Here is a 17,938-nt window from a genome sequence, read left to right as displayed (position 1 = left end):
AGACATGGCAACAACATCATGGCTTATAAATTGCTTCCCATACACGTTAATCTGCGAGGCAAATGAGAATATAATAAATCGTATTAATTTCACATTTTAAAAGCTTTGATTTAAATCCACGTCATATATGTTCTCTCTCATGTATCACAAGCTCAACATTACAGCTGTGCGGGAAAACATTATAATACCAGGTCATCAAGCCTGGCCTCCCGAGGGAGAGAATATGAGAGAGGCAAGAGGTCAAAGATTTCTTTGGCCTATAAGAAGACATCAATTGAGTCAACTCTGACCTCCAAAGACCCATAACATTTCACCAGACAGGTACTGGGGTGACCTACTAGATTTGCGCGCCGCTCACCACACACACACACCACATTCTCCTTCCTGCACATGATAATACATCCTTGTATCCCTGGATATCACCCTCACTTTGCATTGCAATGCATTATGAGCACCTTAACAGAAGGCAGGTGCTTCAGGTTCCTTCAAGTGGAAGCGATGTCGTAGTTCAGGGTTGCACTGGGTGAGGAGTGTTGCAAGAGTTGTTTGATGTCGGTTGCCTCAAGTCATGCACACCATAGCAGGACTTAACAAACTAAAAAAGATGAGCAAGTGGGCAAGTTTTCAAGCCAGTAGGACACACCGTTTGGACACAACACACACTGGAGGTCAGTAAAATGTTCTAGGTTATAAGAGAGCACAGGAGAGTTAATTAGTATCCTTAATGTCCACTATGATGTACCAATATGTAGTTTCCCAAACATTCATTTACCAATATGTTAAGATACCTCTGTAATATGTTAAGTTACCTCTGTAATATACCAAAATGAGAATACGGATGGCGTGGGTGGGGTAATAAGCGATTCAGGACCTCGCTGTATAAAAATATCATTCTCAACGCCCAAGAGGCGAGGCCCTGCGCCGCGCTTACCCACGCACTTGCGGGAGGACCCGGCCGTCAGTGCTATGAAGAGTAACAATAATAAGCGCCTGGGTCAGCGCTGACGCCCGGGACTTGACAACCACAAACCTGCGTCTGATGTTGAAGTGCTGACGGTGAGGTGACGGCGAGCAGCTGTCATGACAACAACGTTCTCGCCCGCACCCCCCCCCCCACCCACCCCCCTACCCCTACCCCAGACACGGCCTTAAAGTAAACAACAACACAGGAACATCCATACGTTATTGGAATCTTAATGAGGAACTGCTTGACTTAACAGGGTCAATCCTTCTGGAGACTGAACAACAAAATGGATTTTTATCCTTAGTATCATGATCTATATGGAAGGCTGCACGTGCACACAACTGTGCCTTCTCGTGTTTACACTTCACTTTTCTTCTCACATCAATCTTATCAACTGCTTTATCAACAGCAACTGAGCTATTAATGTATATATTGCTTATCTATACATAACTGATTGTAAATCGAAGATATGACTTGACTACACAACACCAGTGACAAATGCAATATTGAGCTTGTAGTGATGACTCTCCAGTGGGGACAGGTCCCTGAGCCAGGAAGCGGGTGAAACCACACCCAAACATAATTTCCTGTTCACAAATCTTAATGAGGTCACAATAATTCCTGACACTTAACTACGTACAATTAATACCCAACGCTTCGCACCCCTTCTTTCGCTCCACCTACCGCAGCACATCACACCACGTAAAGCCCAAGTGAACTAAAGGCTTTGGTGGCCATCAGGACCACCGACCAATATGTAGGAACTCTCATAGTTTTACATTGAAAATTAACCTTTACACCTGTTTTGTACATCAACATATTTCTGTATATATATATATATATATATATATATATATATATATATATATATATATATATATATATATATATATATATATGAACTAAAAAGTGTATTCTAAAATTCAAACTTTTCTTTACAGGATTTTAAGTTAAAACTTGGGTTGTTGGTTGGTGGGTGTGGCATGATGCGGGCTGACGACATCCCCGCGATGGTATGGACATGGAAGTACATTCTAAATTAAGACCCTGTATCATAAGGAGGGACAACCCCCTCCTCTATCCCTACTACAAACTACCAACTTGATATACATATTTCAACTAGTGTGAACCATAGTAACTTTAAATCTTAATCTCTTCGAGCAAGACAGTACGATTCATGGGTATAAAGACCCAGCCCTTTAAACCTCCCTAACAAGAGTTAGGTCAAAGGCCCAGGCATCACACGGAAGGGAAGTACAGCCTTGATAAAGGGAGTCGGGTGGTCACCTCTCGCAACACATTAAAGCTATCAAGTCGGTACTTTGAGCAGGGTAAGCATCTCGTGCCTAAAGCTAACACTCTCTCTCATAACTTAGCCTTAAGAGAAAATTTAAAGTAAAAATTAAAACAAAATGTACTACTACAACAATCTGCTCCCATTAAAAAATCGTCAGGAGGCAAATTGATCCCTGAATTTTTGACTGGACACGTTGCAAGGTTAACCAACACTGGTTAATGTTGTGGCAAGACCAAATACACTGAACCTCAAACACTCCCAACTTGAGGGGCACTTTCTTGTCACACACATAACTGAACTACTGACACGTCTGGGAGCTGAAAATCGCTGGTCGTTCAGAAATCATCTGATCTTCAATTGACAACACTGGGGCCCCTCAGAATCACCAGTTACCTCCTTACGTCACGAACACCCTCTTGAAGGATATCATTACTCCATCTCCATTCATCTTTTCAAGGATTTGTGAAGTGTTAACTATCACTGGAAGCATGGACTCATTTAGGTTCACTATTATGTATCAAACGATAAATCATAATTTCCATCTTGGTATATCTTGGAGGTGGTTAAACGGGCGAGGTATTCAGTAGAGCATTAATGATACACTGAGCCAGGAGGCTTTGTTAACACCGGATGTCGTCTGCAGCCGCCCTCACCACGCCCATTATTGCACAATACCCTCGTGTACCTACTACTAAGGACAACATCCGCTGGTGCCGTCGCCCACACTAGAAACTAGCGAGTCTCTCATCTCCAGAAACATAATATCTTGACAGGACGGCACACGTTTGTGGAGTGCCAAGACGAGAGGGATGAAGGGCCAGCTACTGGACGCGTTCCCAGCAGAATAAAGTCTTACATAATATTGCACACACTCCTGAGACGAGAGGCCGGGGGCGTCCCCCTCTGCTGGCGTGGGGGGGGGGGGGGGGAGGAAGAGCACTAGAGGTAGGAAAGTCGTGAAAGACGCCGTCATCATCCCTGAGCAACAACGAAGAATGATGGGGATGTGTGTTGGTGATGGGGGCACTACCATGGGTGTGCTCCTTCCCCCACACCTGCCACACGTCGCCCACTGCCCATGGGGGCCCACCCTTGGTCCACCTGCCTGCATGGCTCCACCTCCGGCCATGGCCTGCCACTATGGCCCGAGCTCAAATGGTGGTCCAACCACTATGATATGGCCACCACAGGCCACAGCCCGAGGGGGTGGTCCTCTGCGCCAGGATGGGCCGAGTGGCCCGCGTCAGGCTAGGAACTCTACACAACTATGGAACGGGCGGCTGTTGCGACTGAAATGTCTTCACAAGAGGCCGCCACACCTCACCTACCACACCATTACTTCTGCCTTACAAATGTCCCAGAAACAAATATCTGATGAAAGAATCCAAGACTCACACAGAATAAGATATATATCATCTGCTGACGACTTAGTCAAAATTATTTATTGGTGACGTGAAATTTGAGTTCATGTTTGTGGTGCCCTCTACCGGGAGGGACTCGCACACTCAGTAGGGGTCACTACCTCCCAACAGGGGATTTAGTTGCATCTAAAAATCTCCTTCATGCTCATCTGGCATTTGTGTAGTTGACTGTAGTTATCTGAGCATATCTTTTAATTCTGAATACAACCATATGGAACATACATTTTCAGAACGAGCGAAAGAAAAAAAAATGACAACTAGTTCTTGCATTTGAAGAGAATTTAGACGGACTGTATGATGAAAAGTACATGTAAGACGGAGTGTATGATGAAAAGTACATGTAAGACGGACTGTATGATGAAAAGTACATGTAAGACGGACTGTATGATGTAAAGTACATGTAAGACAGACTGTAAGATGAAAAATACATGTAAGACGGACTGTATGATGAAAAGTACATGTAAGACGGACTGTATGATGAAAAGTACATGTAAGACGGAGTGTATGATGAAAAGTACATGTGAGACGGACTGTATGATGAAAAGTACATGTAAGACGGAGTGTATGATGAAAAGTACATGTAAGACGGACTGTATGATGAAAAGTACATGTAAGACAGACTGTATGATGTAAAGTACATGTAAGACGGACTGTATGATGTAAAGTACATGTAAGACAGACTGTATGATGAAAAATACATGTAAGACAGACTGTAGGATGAAAAATACATGTAAGACAGACTGTATGATGAAAAGTACATGTAAGACGGACTGTATGATGAAAAATACATGTAAGACAGACTGTAGGATGAAAAGTACATGTCAGATGGGCTGTATAATGAAAAGTACATGTAATACGGAGTGTATGATGAAAAGTACATGTAAGACGGAGTGTATGATGAAAAGTACATGTACGACAGACTGTAGGATGAAAAGTACATGTAAGACGGACTGTATGATGAAAAGTACATGTAAGATGGACTGTATGATGAAAAGTACACGTAAGACGGAGTGTATGATGAAAAGTACATGTAAGACGGAGTGTATGATGAAAAGTACATGTAAGACGGAGTGTATGATGAAAAGTACATGTACGACAGACTGTAGGATGAAAAGTACATGTAAGACGGACTGTATGATGAAAAGTACATGTAAGATGGACTGTATGATGAAAAGTACACGTAAGACGGAGTGTATGATGAAAAGTACATGTAAGACGGAGTGTATGATGAAAAGTACATGTAAGACGGACTGTATGATGAAAAGTACATGTAAGATGGACTGTATGATGAAAAGTACATGTAAGACGGACTGTATGATGAAAAGTACATGTAAGACGGACTGTATGATGAAAAGTACATGTAAGATGGACTGTATGATGAAAAGTACGAGTAAAACGGAGTGTATGATGAAAAGTACATGTAAGACGGACTGTAGGATGAAAAGATAAAGGTAATCAAAGTCTTGCATCAAAGACAGTTCTTACTGCGTCCGTCGTCGACGCAAGTCATCATTAGTGCGTCCGTCGTCGACTCAAGTTATCATTACCGCGTCCGTCGTCGACGCAAGCCATCATTACTGCGTCCGTCGTCGACGCAAGTCATCATTAATGCGTCCGTCGTCGACGCAAGTCATCATTACTGCGTCCGTCGTCGACGCAAGTCATCATTACTGCGTCCGTCGTCGACGCAAGCCATCATTACTGCGTCTGTCGTCGACGCAAGCCATCATTACTGCGTCTGTCGTCGACGCAAGCCATCATTACTGCGTCTGTCGTCGACGCAAGCCATCATTACTGCGTCTGTCGTCGACGCAAGCCATCATTACTGCGTCCGTCGTTGACGTAGCGGACATCAGTCGTTACCGAGTCCGTCTGCGTGTTCTCCGCTCCATCCCCCCCCCCCCCCGCATGTGAAAGTCATTACCACAGCTTACTCTCTCCGCTGCCACACAAACATGCCGCCCCTCACATGCCCTAACCATTGTTTGTGTCTACTAAGGGTGCCCGCTTTACCAACCAGAGCAAAAGATCTCGGTAAAACTAACTTACGAGTTATTCCCAGTGCTTGCTGGAACTCGTTACTCTCCCGTATTAAATAGCATTAATAAAGAGACGTCTTCTTCCGGTCTACACCCACCTAGAGCAGTTCTCCTGGCGATGAGGACAGGTTCAGAAAAGCTCCGTGCTGGCAAGCGCTTGGGGGGGGGGGGGACAACGTTAGGGTGGGAGGGGGCTGTAAAATGTTTGCGTCGTGGCTGGCTGGCCTGTCTGTGTAGCCCCAACAGGCAACCACCTCATTACTGCCAAGGTAACCAACGGTCAGCCAACACTCACGCCGGTTACATCAATTTTGCCCGTGTTTCACCACTGGGGAAGTTTGCCCATGTTCCACTACTGGGGAAGTGTCGATATTTGAGAAGTTTGATGACATGACGGTGTACATTCAATCCAATTTTGCGAGTCCTGAGAGAGTGTTAAGAGCGGGGCTGGTATACTATGTCAAAACCTGCGGTGAATCAGGCGGATCTTGGGTGCTCCAGGGGGTACAACAGATGCCGGCGACCAGCGGCCTGCGCCCCCCATCGCCTCCACAATGGAGGTCGGAATTTGCGAAGGTCAAGGCGGCGGTAACAAATGGTAGTGCAAATTTACTTGACCGACCATTCAGCGGCTGTAAAATGAGATCCCTTCCTCCCTCCCTCCCTCCTCTCTGACACCTTAGGAAGCATCAGATAGGGAAAGCCGACACGGTAAGGACACAGAGACCGGGCTCGCCTTAAGGACAACCTCAAAACCCGAATACTCGTGAGCAGGACGGATAAAGGCATGAGAGGGCGGCTCTGGAAGTAACAATACAGGATCTTATGGAAGGTCTCATGGGTGACTGAACACCGCGCAAATCTTGGGCGAGGTGGAAGGCGAAAGCGGGGACTGCCCAGCCAGTATCAAGGTGAGGGATGGCGTGAGATTAATGATTGGTGAAGAGGAACCACAACCTGGTGGGCCCACCGCCCCAAACAAGAACAAAACAACTGCAGCACACTATATATACCTCCCGCCTGTCTACCAACACCTGCACAAACACCTGACGTCACATTCACTTGACGCTACACCCTAACCTGACACTACACCCACCATCAACAAAATGTTCTACCCACATCTGACGCTACACCAACACTTTGACACTATATCTAAACCAACAACACCCACACCAACACGACGCTACACTCACACTAACAACTGATGTGACACTAACACAAACCCTTGACACTACATCCACATCAACACCTACACCATACACCAACACCTAACACTACACTCACACAAACACTAGAAGCTACATCTACACCAACACCTAACGATACACTCACACAAACACTCGACGCTGAACCCACACCAACACCTGATTCTACACACACACACACACACACACACACACACACACACACACGAAGGTACACTCACACAAACTGTTAACGCTACACTCATACCAATACCTGATGCTGCAACCACACCAACGCCTGACGCTACATCCACATCAACACCTGCCGCTTCATCCTCATAAATGCTACATACTACAAACAAGCCAACACCTGAGCCTTCATCACGACAGAGCATGACCTTACACCCACACCAATACCTAAAATGTCATGTGTACATGTGTACGTCATGTGTATATGCCATGTGTAGATGCCATGCGTACATGTCATGTGTACATGTCATGTGTACATGCCAACAAATTATTTTGTTCCCACCAAGATTAAATCAAGGTAAGTGATTCCTTTACGGTGACTCCGCTGGTGCCTCTGAATCCACGACCCTCCCTCTGACCTTGATGGCAGACTCAGGCATCAACCTCAGTACCAGGCTCACAACACTTCCTCCTGCTGTGGTGTGTGAGTGTGTGTGTGTGTGTGTTGGGGGGATGGTAACGTTCCCCATGCTGCCATGTGTTAAAGGAACGGCTATATGAAGCTGAGGTCTCCTGTTAATTGTATTAATCGTTTCCGAAGGATGTTAATGAGAGAGAGAGAGAGAGAGAGAGAGAGAGAGAGAGAGAGAGAGAGAGAGAGAGAGAGAGAGAGAGCATGTGTGTGTGTGTGTGTGTGTGTGTTTGCAAAGCACATATACGCATCCATAAACACTGGAGAAAACCAAAATCGTGTTGGGTTGTACCTAACGGGGCGCTGACCTGGTATTTTCTACAGCTGTTGTGACGGAATGCATTTTTAACGAGATTGCAAATGTGAAGTAGTTAAAATTACGCGGGACCTCCGGATCATGAAGCTTTCGAGCGGGCCCTAATGATCTCATTCTATCAATGGTTATGACCCTACAGTGTGCGAATCTCCGAGTCCAGTCGTCGGGCCAACGTTAACGAACTGAGTGAGATTAGCCTCAGACGGCTAACTGGTGGGCTGAGTAATGGTGTGAGGAGCTCTGGAGGTGACAGTCCTGGGGGAGGGCACCCACCAAGACCGTCCCTGCAGCAGCAAGCAAGAGGCTGGGTGGGGCCAACGAGGACAGGAAGAAAGGGAACAATATTCAAAACCTAAGCAACTGGGCGGCACCATGCCCGTCTCGCGGCGCCCGATATATAAATATTCTCTCAACTCCAACAAGAGGCGCCGGGGGACGGACGTAAGTGGCATACAGCACCTGGGCGGTGTGTCACGTGGGCGTGCGGGCGTGTGAGGCGCGCCAGGGGTAGACTGGAGGGCTCAAGTTGGAAAAGCACCTAAGTCGTTGTTGGAGGAGATGCCAAGGACTGGTGGTGAGGATAGGCGGGCGTCCTTCACGCCTGCGAGGACATGGGCTCCTCGTCGTCGCTGTGACGAGAAAGCCTGAGGTCGTCAACGCCCTCGTTGGTTGTATCGTCGTCCCGAGGGCCACTAAACGAGTCTCGCGAGAATTCTAGCTCACCCAGCGGGAACCCTGACACACTGGATACTGCTGACATGCCGGAGTAGTTTCTGTCTCGACCTCGAGTGCCAGCAACACTCAGGTCCTCGGGCTCCGTCTGCTCGGGGAAAGAAGAGTGCAAACCACGCAGGAGGTGGGCGGCGTCAACCAAGCGGCCGCTCCCCATCAGCCCACTCATGGGGTGATTAATCACACGGCGAGGATCGCGACTCTTCCTTTCTCGTCGCTTCTCCAAGTGCAGCGGCTCCTCGTCCAGTAGCGTCGCTGGTGGCGGTAAGTCTTCCTCTGGGAATTCATCGTCGTCCTCCTCCTCCAGTCCTAAGGAAAAGGCATCGCTCTCGGCGAAAGTGGTCTCGCTGTACTGGATGGTGTCTGTCCGCTTGTCACTGTCAGGGTCGTTGGGACACTTGTGGTGCATTAGATGGTGACGCCGTCGGTACCTTCCAGAGCACCTACCACACTCGAACGGCTTCTCTCCTTTGTGAATCAGCATGTGGGCCTTGAGTTGATTCGAGTCCGAGAATCGGGATGAACATAGTTCACAAGAATATGGTCTCTCCCCCGTGTGTACCCGCAAGTGACGTCTAAGGTTGGCGACCTGCACAAACTGTCGGTCGCAGTGTGTACAGTGATAAGGTTTCTCTCCAGTGTGCAGCCTCATGTGCGTCTTGAGGTGATGGTCTCGCGTAAACCGTTTGTGGCACTCCTTGCACTCAAACGGCTTTTCACCTGTGTGAGTCCGTTCGTGGTTCTGAAGCACATGCTTATAACCAAAGCTTCTATTACAAATCTTGCACGTAAAAACTCTATCTGGACGACCACTGGAGGTTTTGCGTGTAGGTGTCGTGCTAGTGTAGGGGTCAATGCGGCCGTTGCTCCCGGGAGGTGAAGACCCGGCGGTGGGTGAAGGTGTCTCTGATCCCAGTCCCCCTCCGGTCGTAGAGGAGGCCGCAAGCGTAGCACCAACGAGGTTCGTAGGGTTACTGAGCGGCGGTCCTAAAGAAGGCGGCCCACTTAGGCCACTAGACGAAGAGAAGGACGCTGGAGACATGGAACTCCCTCGCCTTCCAGAGTCCAAAGCAGACGAGTCCGGTTTCACTGGCGAGTCGTGGTGGGGCAAGTACGAACTGGCTGAGGTAGTTGCTAGTTTGGAGAGGGTGGCCAGGAGGTCCCTCTGACGAGCCGAGTCAGCAGCTGCCATGGTTGCCAAGAGGTCGCGCTGGCGAGAGGTGTCGGCGGCGGCCAGCGTGGCGTGCAAACTGGCCAAGGTAGCCGAGGTCGGGGGAAGCACAGCCGGTGGCCCGGAAGGTGGCTGCCCTAGGAACTGGTGGCTGGACCTTGCCGCCGCCAGCGACGCCATCAACGAGGCGGGGCTGAGGTTGGGTCCGAGTAAGGACGGGTAGAGCATGCCAGCGGCAGCGGCTGCTTGCTGCTGCGAGGTGAGGGCGGCCAGCTGAAGGGGGTGGTGCAGGGTGGGGAAGGTGGGCAGACCGCCGGCCCCTCCGCCCCCTAGATGATGGTGGCCACCCCCCAGGTGCCGGGTGGAGCCCAGGTGCCGGGTGGAGCCCAGGGTGATGCCCAGCTCGGCACCGCCAGTCTTGTGGGTCAGGCCGCCGGTGCCAGGGTCCTTATCAGTGTCGCCGCCCTCCTTCATGACTGTGCACGTGTCTGCGCCGGGGCCCACGGCTCCCACCAGCCCTGCAAGAAAACAACAAGTGTCAGAAGTGCACATAACCCTATGTATACAGTACGGGGAGGGGGTTCGACACTCGTGGGCTCCCGTCTTCCATTAAGTAGCATCTTAAACCACAGAAAACCACTGACAGGTTCCCTCGGCATTGTTTTCTACCCACCTACACCAGCCTTATTCCAAAGCAAAACTTTTTAACATCCCTTCCGTCTTCGTGCTCGGCGTTCAGTGTCATGGCCTCCGGTTACTCTTCAGAATATTATTCAGATGATTCAGACGTGTGTGTGTGTGTGTGTGTGTGTGTGTGTGTGTGTGTGTGTGTGTGGTCATTAATGTAAGAGTCCTACTCTCGTAATTTCCCATCACTTGAACTTTCTCCATTATGGTATGAGTGTGTGATTACTATTTGTAAATTACGGTAAATAGGTTTACATTCAGTGTTGCTCCGTCTCTTAACTTTATAATTATGTATCATGTCTTTACTCCGGTGTGTATAAACACACACACCCACCCACCCACACACACACACACACACACACACACACAACAGCGAAGACAAAGGATCAATTTATTGACCAACTCCAAGGGAAACATGAACACTTGGGTTGAGTGTGTGCCTAATGCCCCGACCACGAATTCGAACCCATGTAGTGTCGACACCTGACAGAACCGATTGTCTTGGACAATCGCATGTTTACCAAATGGCGTCCTAGCTTCTTCTCTTCGATGTATATTAACTGACTTATATTTCTCTCTTATGATGTGATTATTACACGAAAGTGCATTTGGGAACTTATGGTGTTTCATTTTCCCCGTGGACTCATAGGAATATATATATATATATATATATATATATATATATATATATATATATATATATATATATATATATATATATATACATATATATATAAGCGCCTATATACGCACATATACACGCAGGGAATACATGGGAAGTATTCTTTCTCCCCTATCCCCAGGGATAGGGGAGAAAGAATACTTCCCACGCATTCCTCACGTGTCGTAGAAAGCGACTAAAGGGGACGGGAGCGGTGGGCTGGAAACCCTCCCCTCCTTGTATTTTAACTTTCTAAAAGGGGAAACAGAAGAAGGAGTCACGCGGGGAGTGCTCATCCTCCTCGAAGGCTCAGATTGGGGTGTCTAAATGTGTGTGGATGTAACCAAGATGAGAAAAAAGGAGAGATAGGTAGTATGTTTGAGGAAAGGAACCTGGATGTGTTGGCTCTGAGTGAAACGAAGCTGAAGGGTAAAAGGGAAGAGTGGTTTGGGAATGTCTTGGGAGTAAAGTCAGGGGTTAGTGAGAGGACAAGAGCAAGGGAAGGAGTAGCACTACTCCTGAAACAGGAGTGGTGGGAGTATGTGATAGAGTGTAAGAAAGTAAACTCTAGATTGTTATGGGTAGAACTGAAAGTGGATGGGGAGAGATGGGTGATTATTGGTGCATATGCACCTGGGCATGAGAAGAAAGATCATGAGAGGCAAGTGTTTTGGGAGCAGCTGAATGAGTGTGTTAGTGGTTTTGATGCACGAGACCGGGTTATAGTGATGGGTGATTTGAAAGCAAAGGTGAGTAATGTGGCAGTTGGGGGAATAACTGGTATACATGGGGTGTTCAGTGTTGTAAATGGAAATGGTGAAGAGCTTGTAGATTTATGTGCTGAAAAAGGACTGGTGTTGGGAATACCTGCTTTAAAAAGAGAGATATACATAAGTATACGTATGTAAGTAGGAGAGATGACCAGAGAGAGTTATTGGATTACGTGTTAATTGATAGGCGCGCAAAAGAGAGACTTTTGGATGTTAACGTGCTGAGAGGTGCGACTGGAGGGATGTCTGATCATTATCTTGTGGAGGTGACGGTGAAGATTTGTAGAGGTTTTCAGAAAAGAAGAGAGAATGTTGGGGTGAAGAGAGTGGTGAGAATAAGTGAGCTTGGGAAGGAGACTTGTGTGAGGAAGTACCAGGAGAGACTGGGTACACAATGGAAAAAGGTGAGAACAAAGGAGGTAAGGGGAGTGGGGGAGGAATGGGATGCATTTAGGGAAGCAGTGATGGCTTGCGCAAAAGATGCTTGTGGCATGAGAAGCGTGGGAGGTGGGTTGATTAGAAAGGGTAGTGAGTGGTGGGATGAAGAAGTAAGATTATTAGTGAAAGAGAAGAGAGAGGCATTTGGACGATTTTTGCAGGGAAATAATGCAAATGAGTGGGAGATTTATAAAAGAAAGAGGCAGGAGGTCAAGAGAAAGGTGGAAGAGGTGAAAGAGAGGGCAAATGAGAGTTGGGGTGAGAGAGTATCATTAAATTTTAGGGAGAATAAAAAGATGTTTTGGAAGGAGGTAAATAAAGTGCGTAAGACAAGGGAACAAATGGGAACTTCTGTGAAGGGGGCTAATGGGGAGGTGATACCAAGTAGTGGTGATGTGAGGAGATGAAGTGAGTATTTTGAAGTTTTGGTGAATGTGTTTGATGATAGAGTGGCAGATATAGGGTGTTTTGGTCGAGGTGGTGTGCAAAGTGAGAGGGTTAGGGAGCATGATTTGGTAAACAGAGAAGAGGTAGTAAAAGCTTTGCGGAAGATGAAAGCCGGCAAGGCAGCGGGTTTGGATGGTATTGCAGTGGAATTTATATAAAAAAGGGGGTGACTGTGTTGTTGACTGGTTGGTAAGGTTATTTAATGTATGTATGATTCATGGTGAGGTGCCTGAGGATTGGCGGAATGCTTGCATAGTGCCATTGTATAAAGGCAAAGGGGACAAAGGTGAGTGCTTAAATTACAGAGGTATAAGTTTGTTGAGTATTCCTGGTAAATTATACGGAAGGGTATTGATTGAGAGGGTGAAGGCATGTACAGAGCATCAGATTGGGGAAGAGCAGTGTAGTTTCAGAAGTGGTAGAGGGTGTGTGGATCAGGTGTTTGCTTTGAGGAATGTATGTGAGAAATACTTAGAAAAGCAAATGGATTTGTATGTAGCATTAATGGATCTGGAGAAGGAATATGATAGAGTTGATAGAGATGCTCTGTGGAAGGTATTAAGAATATATGGTGTGGGAGGCAAGTTGTTAGAAGCAGTGAAAAGATTTTAACGAGGATGTAAGGCATGTGTACGTGTAGGAAGAGAGGAAAGTGATTGGTTTTCAGTGAATGTAGGTTTGCGGCAGGGGTGTGTAATGTCTCCATGGTTGTTTAATTTGTTTATGGATGGGGTTGTTAGGGAGGTGAATGCAAGAGTTTTGGAAAGAGGGGCAAGTATGCAGTCTGTTGTGGATGAGAGAGCTTGGGAAGTGAGTCAGTTGTTGTTCGCTGATGATACAGCGCTGGTGGCTGATTCATGTGAGAAACTGCAGAAGCTGGTGACTGAGTTTGGTAAAGTGTGTGAAAGAAGAAAGTTGAAAGTAAATGTGAATAAGAGCAAGGTTATTAGGTACAGTCGGGTCGAGGGTCAAGTCAATAGGGAGGTAAGTCTGAATGGAGAAAAACTGGAGGAAGTAAAGTGTTTTAGATATGTGGGAGTGGATTTGGCAGCGGATGGAACCATGGAAGCGGAAGTGAATCATAGGGTGGGGGAGGGGGCGAAAATTCTGGGAGCCTTGAAGAATGTGTGGAAGTCGAGAACATTATTTCGGAAAGCAAAAATGGGTATGTTTGAAGGAATAGTGGTTCCAACAATGTTGTATGGTTGCGAGGCGTGGGCTATGGATAGAGTTGTGCGCAGGAGGGTGGATGTGCTGGAAATGAGATGTTTGAGGACAATATGTGGTGCGAGGTGGTTTGATCGAGTAAGTAATAATAGGGTAAGAGAGATGTGTGGTAATAAAAAGAGTGTGGTTGAGAGAGCAGAAGAGGGTGTTTTGAAATGGTTTGGTCACATGGAGAGAATGAGTGAGGAAAGATTGACAAAGAGGTTATATGTGTCAGAGGTGGAGGAAACGAGAAGTGGGAGACCAAATTGGAGGTGGAAAGATGGAGTGAAAAAGATTTTGAGTGATCGGGGCCTGAACATGCAGGAGGGTGAAAGGCGTGCAAGGAACAGAGTGAATTGGAACGATGTGGTATACCGGGGTCGACGTGCTGGCAATGGATTGAACAAGGGCATGTGAAGCGTCTGGGGTAAACAATGGAAAGTTGTGTGGGGCCTGGATGTGGAAAGGGAGCTGTTGTTTCGGTGCATTATTACTGACAGCTAGAGACTGAGTGTGAACGAATGGGGCCTTTGTTGGCTTTTCCTAGCGCTACCTCGTACACATGAGGGGGGAGGGGGTTGTTATTTCATGTGTGGCGAGGTGGCGATGGGAATGAATAAAGGAAGACAGTATGAATTATGTACATGTGTATATATGTATATGTCTGTGTGTGTATGTATATATATGTATACGTTGAGATGTATAGGTATGTATATTTGCGTGTGTGGACGTGTATGTATATACATGTGTATGTGGGTGGGTTGGGCCATTCTTTCGTCTGTTTCCTTGTGCTACCTCGCTAACGCGGGAGACAGCGAGAAAGCAAAATAAATAAATAAATAAAAACAATTATGATAATAATAATAATCCCATGACCAATTTCTGTGAAAGATTCCTGGTGTTACCCAGGTCCTTTCTAAAAGGCTCCTGCAGCCCAAGACTGCAGAACTTCTAGTAGTACAGAAATGTAGACTCCTTTGGAGTGAGAAGTTCTTTGACTAGACTGTATTCCCGATGATACACCCTTGCCAAACGTGACAAATATAAAGTTTTATGTATATGAACACGTCGTTAACCCAGCCTTCCCTCAGCAACATCACGGGTCATGGAGGAGCGATTTATGTGAGACACACTAACACTATACAAGGCTTACTTCCCCCTACCACATCATGTGTGTGTGTGTGTACGTGTGTGAGTGTGTGTGTGTGTGTGTGTGTGTGTGTGTGTGTGTGTGTGTGTGTAACACTTACTTATCAACACAGCCATTATATTCCTAACCCCCTCCCCCCACCGCCTTATCACCCAAGAAACAACACAGCCACATACTCGGTTTCTTCACACACACACACACACACACACACACACACACACACACACACACACACACACACACTTCCAGATTGGACACACAGACCGTCCGTTACAAGCCGTTACGTACATAACTGCTGCACGTACCAAGCAAGCGAGCAAACCCTCGTAACAAGAGACCTCACGCAACAAGCAAGAAACCCTTCGTAACAAGCAAGCAACCCTCGTAACAAGCAAGCAACCCCTCGCACTAAATATTCGACAGATTCAGTAACCAGCAATAAATGTACGAAGAAAAAATATATAGCAACGCGGGGAATGGTCGTGAGCACATGACCTTCCAAGGGAGAGATTATGAAAATCATGAATACCTTCATATCAAAGGTAAACAAATATTTCACTAATATCTGTTAACAGTAAGATAAATCCCACTAACACGTGCATCTATTTCAACCGCACAGTGGATGTCAAACTGCTAGGTTACATTTTCCAATCAACACTTTCCTATATAATTTCCATGGCAGTATTTACCTCCCATAACTGCAGGGTACTTTTTTCTTACAAGTTTTCTTGTTGGCAGTTGAGCCGGAGGGGAGAGGTGGGTGAGGAGGTGCCCTCTGCTTTGCTGTTCCATCTCTATCACTCTTTATGACACCAATACTGATAACCTCGTTATGTTCCATAATGTCTCCTGTTAATGTCTTTCTTATATATGACAATAACCATCACCTACAACACTACAACCACAGCGGCAAACACCATCGCCACACCTCCGTGGTATGACTTAAGCCACCATAAGTCCCATCCTCACTCTGAACACCCTCTTCCATCATTGTACTACACCTACCATGGTAACACTACCTCCCTCAACCCTCCCTACCTACCATGGTAACACTACCTCCCTCAACCCTCCCTACCTACCATGGTAACACTACCTCCCTCAACCCTCCCTACCTACCATGGTAACACTACCTCCCTCAACCCTCCCTACCTACCATGGTAACACTACCTCCCTCAACCCTCCCTACCTACCATGGTAACACTACCTCCCTCAACCCTCCCTACCTACCATGGTAACACTACCTCCCTCAACCCTCCCTACCTACCATAGTAACACCACCTCCCTCAACCCTCCCTACCTACCATGGTAACACCACCTCACTCAACAATCCCTCCCTACCATGGTAACTCTACCTCCCTCAACCCTCCCTACCTACTTAACAGTCCTCATTTTCCTTCAGGCAAGTTCCCCTACCCTTTCAAGATAACACTCGTTCCTCACTCTCCCATAGTAATCCTCTTCCCCATCACCCCTTACACATGGAAACACTCACACAAATCTTTTCCCGCCTTCATCCAGCCACTACGGTAACCCTAGCCCAGCCTCCAGGCTCATGTCCAAGAGTTCAAACCCCCCGAAAGTACAGTAATTCCTCACTTCAGGTGAACCCCAGCAGTAAACATCATCAGTTAACACTTCCCCGAGCTTCCTGGATTATAACATCCCCTTAATTCCCTTATTTACAAGACCCTGCCCCACTACATCCCTTATTTCAACTGTAATTACAGTTACTCCATCAAACTCCCCAGCTTGTAATTGCTGCTATTCGTCAACATTTCATTACATCAGTTCTCCACATAGGCTCTCCAGTTCCCAAAGTCCCTCCCCGGTCCTCTGATTCTCTCCTTCCCCATATTCTCACTCGGGTTACTCTAGTCCCTCCCCAGTTCCCTTGATCCCTCTACAGTTCCACTAATCCCTCCCCAGTTCCCTTGATTCCTCTTCAGTTCCCCTAATTTCTCCCCAGTTCCCTTGATCCCTCCCCAGTTCCCCTAACCCCACCCAGTTCTTTTTCTTCCCTTCCATATCCGTCCATCCTCAGTTCACAATACCCCCCAGTTTACCTACCATCCCTTTATCATATCTATCGTTCGTCCATATATAACCTCTACTCTCGTCCCTCTCATTTCTTTCCTCATTCCTCATGTCCTCTTTTTAACTCACTTCCCCGTCGCAACCAATGACAGAATCCCCTGCCCCATCCTCCGCAGCCCATCACCTAGCCCCCAGCTCCCTAGCGCCTTAGGTGTGGCGCGCCCCATGTCCTCCCTAGTCCTGGCGACGTCGTGAGGCGCGACGTGTCCTCCACAGTCCTGGCTACGTCGTGAGGCGTGCCGTGTCCTCCACAGTCGTGGCTACGTCGTGAGGCGCGCCGTGTCCTCCCCAGTCGTGAGGCGGGGTGTTGACGTGTTCTGAGGCGGGGGTTGGGATGGGGGGCTTACCCCAGTCTTCACTTTGAAGTTCACGCACTCCCTCCCTCCCTCCCTCCCAACTACCGCCTGTGTACGAATCAATTCTCTTAACCAGCCGAGCATGAGTCTCTCTCTCTCTCTCTCTCTCTCTCTCACTTGAGGCCTCCGCCCTTGGGTTAAGGGCTGAGCCTTGGTTACATCAGAAAAAGGGAGAAAGATCCGAAGGAATAGTACCACAGGGCTGGGACCATGATTGTACTGTCCATGGTCCAGGTCACAGCGCTTGTCAGAACAGGAGCACGTATAATGAGGAATGGCGTGAGAAAAGGATAATGAGGAAAAGTTAGCTGAGAGAGACGGATGATAAGGATGTGCGAAAA

The 17,938-nt window shown here is 47.3% G+C and overlaps 1 protein-coding gene across 3 annotated transcripts in view; it reads right to left on the bottom strand.

The window, feature by feature from the left end:
* LOC139751041 (uncharacterized) overlaps window positions 1-17,938 on the bottom strand; it is a 181,911-nt gene that overhangs the window by 90,892 nt on the left and 73,081 nt on the right. For 2 of the 3 annotated variants that reach the window (XM_071666174.1, XM_071666175.1), the window contains exon 2: window positions 7,709-10,303. The exons of the other annotated variant lie outside the window; for it this stretch is intronic. In XM_071666174.1, the coding sequence (XP_071522275.1) occupies window positions 8,478-10,303 (1,826 nt within the window). In that variant the 3' untranslated portion in view covers window positions 7,709-8,477. Of the gene's footprint in view, window positions 1-7,708; window positions 10,304-17,938 lie in introns of those variants that run through there. 3 annotated transcript variants of the gene reach the window in all.

This window comes from Panulirus ornatus, chromosome 10, assembly GCF_036320965.1.
Source record: "Panulirus ornatus isolate Po-2019 chromosome 10, ASM3632096v1, whole genome shotgun sequence".
NCBI classification, from domain to species: domain Eukaryota; kingdom Metazoa; phylum Arthropoda; class Malacostraca; order Decapoda; family Palinuridae; genus Panulirus; species Panulirus ornatus.
The sequence above is the reverse complement of the archived record's forward strand: the minus strand, read 5'-3'. Positions and strand labels throughout refer to the sequence as shown.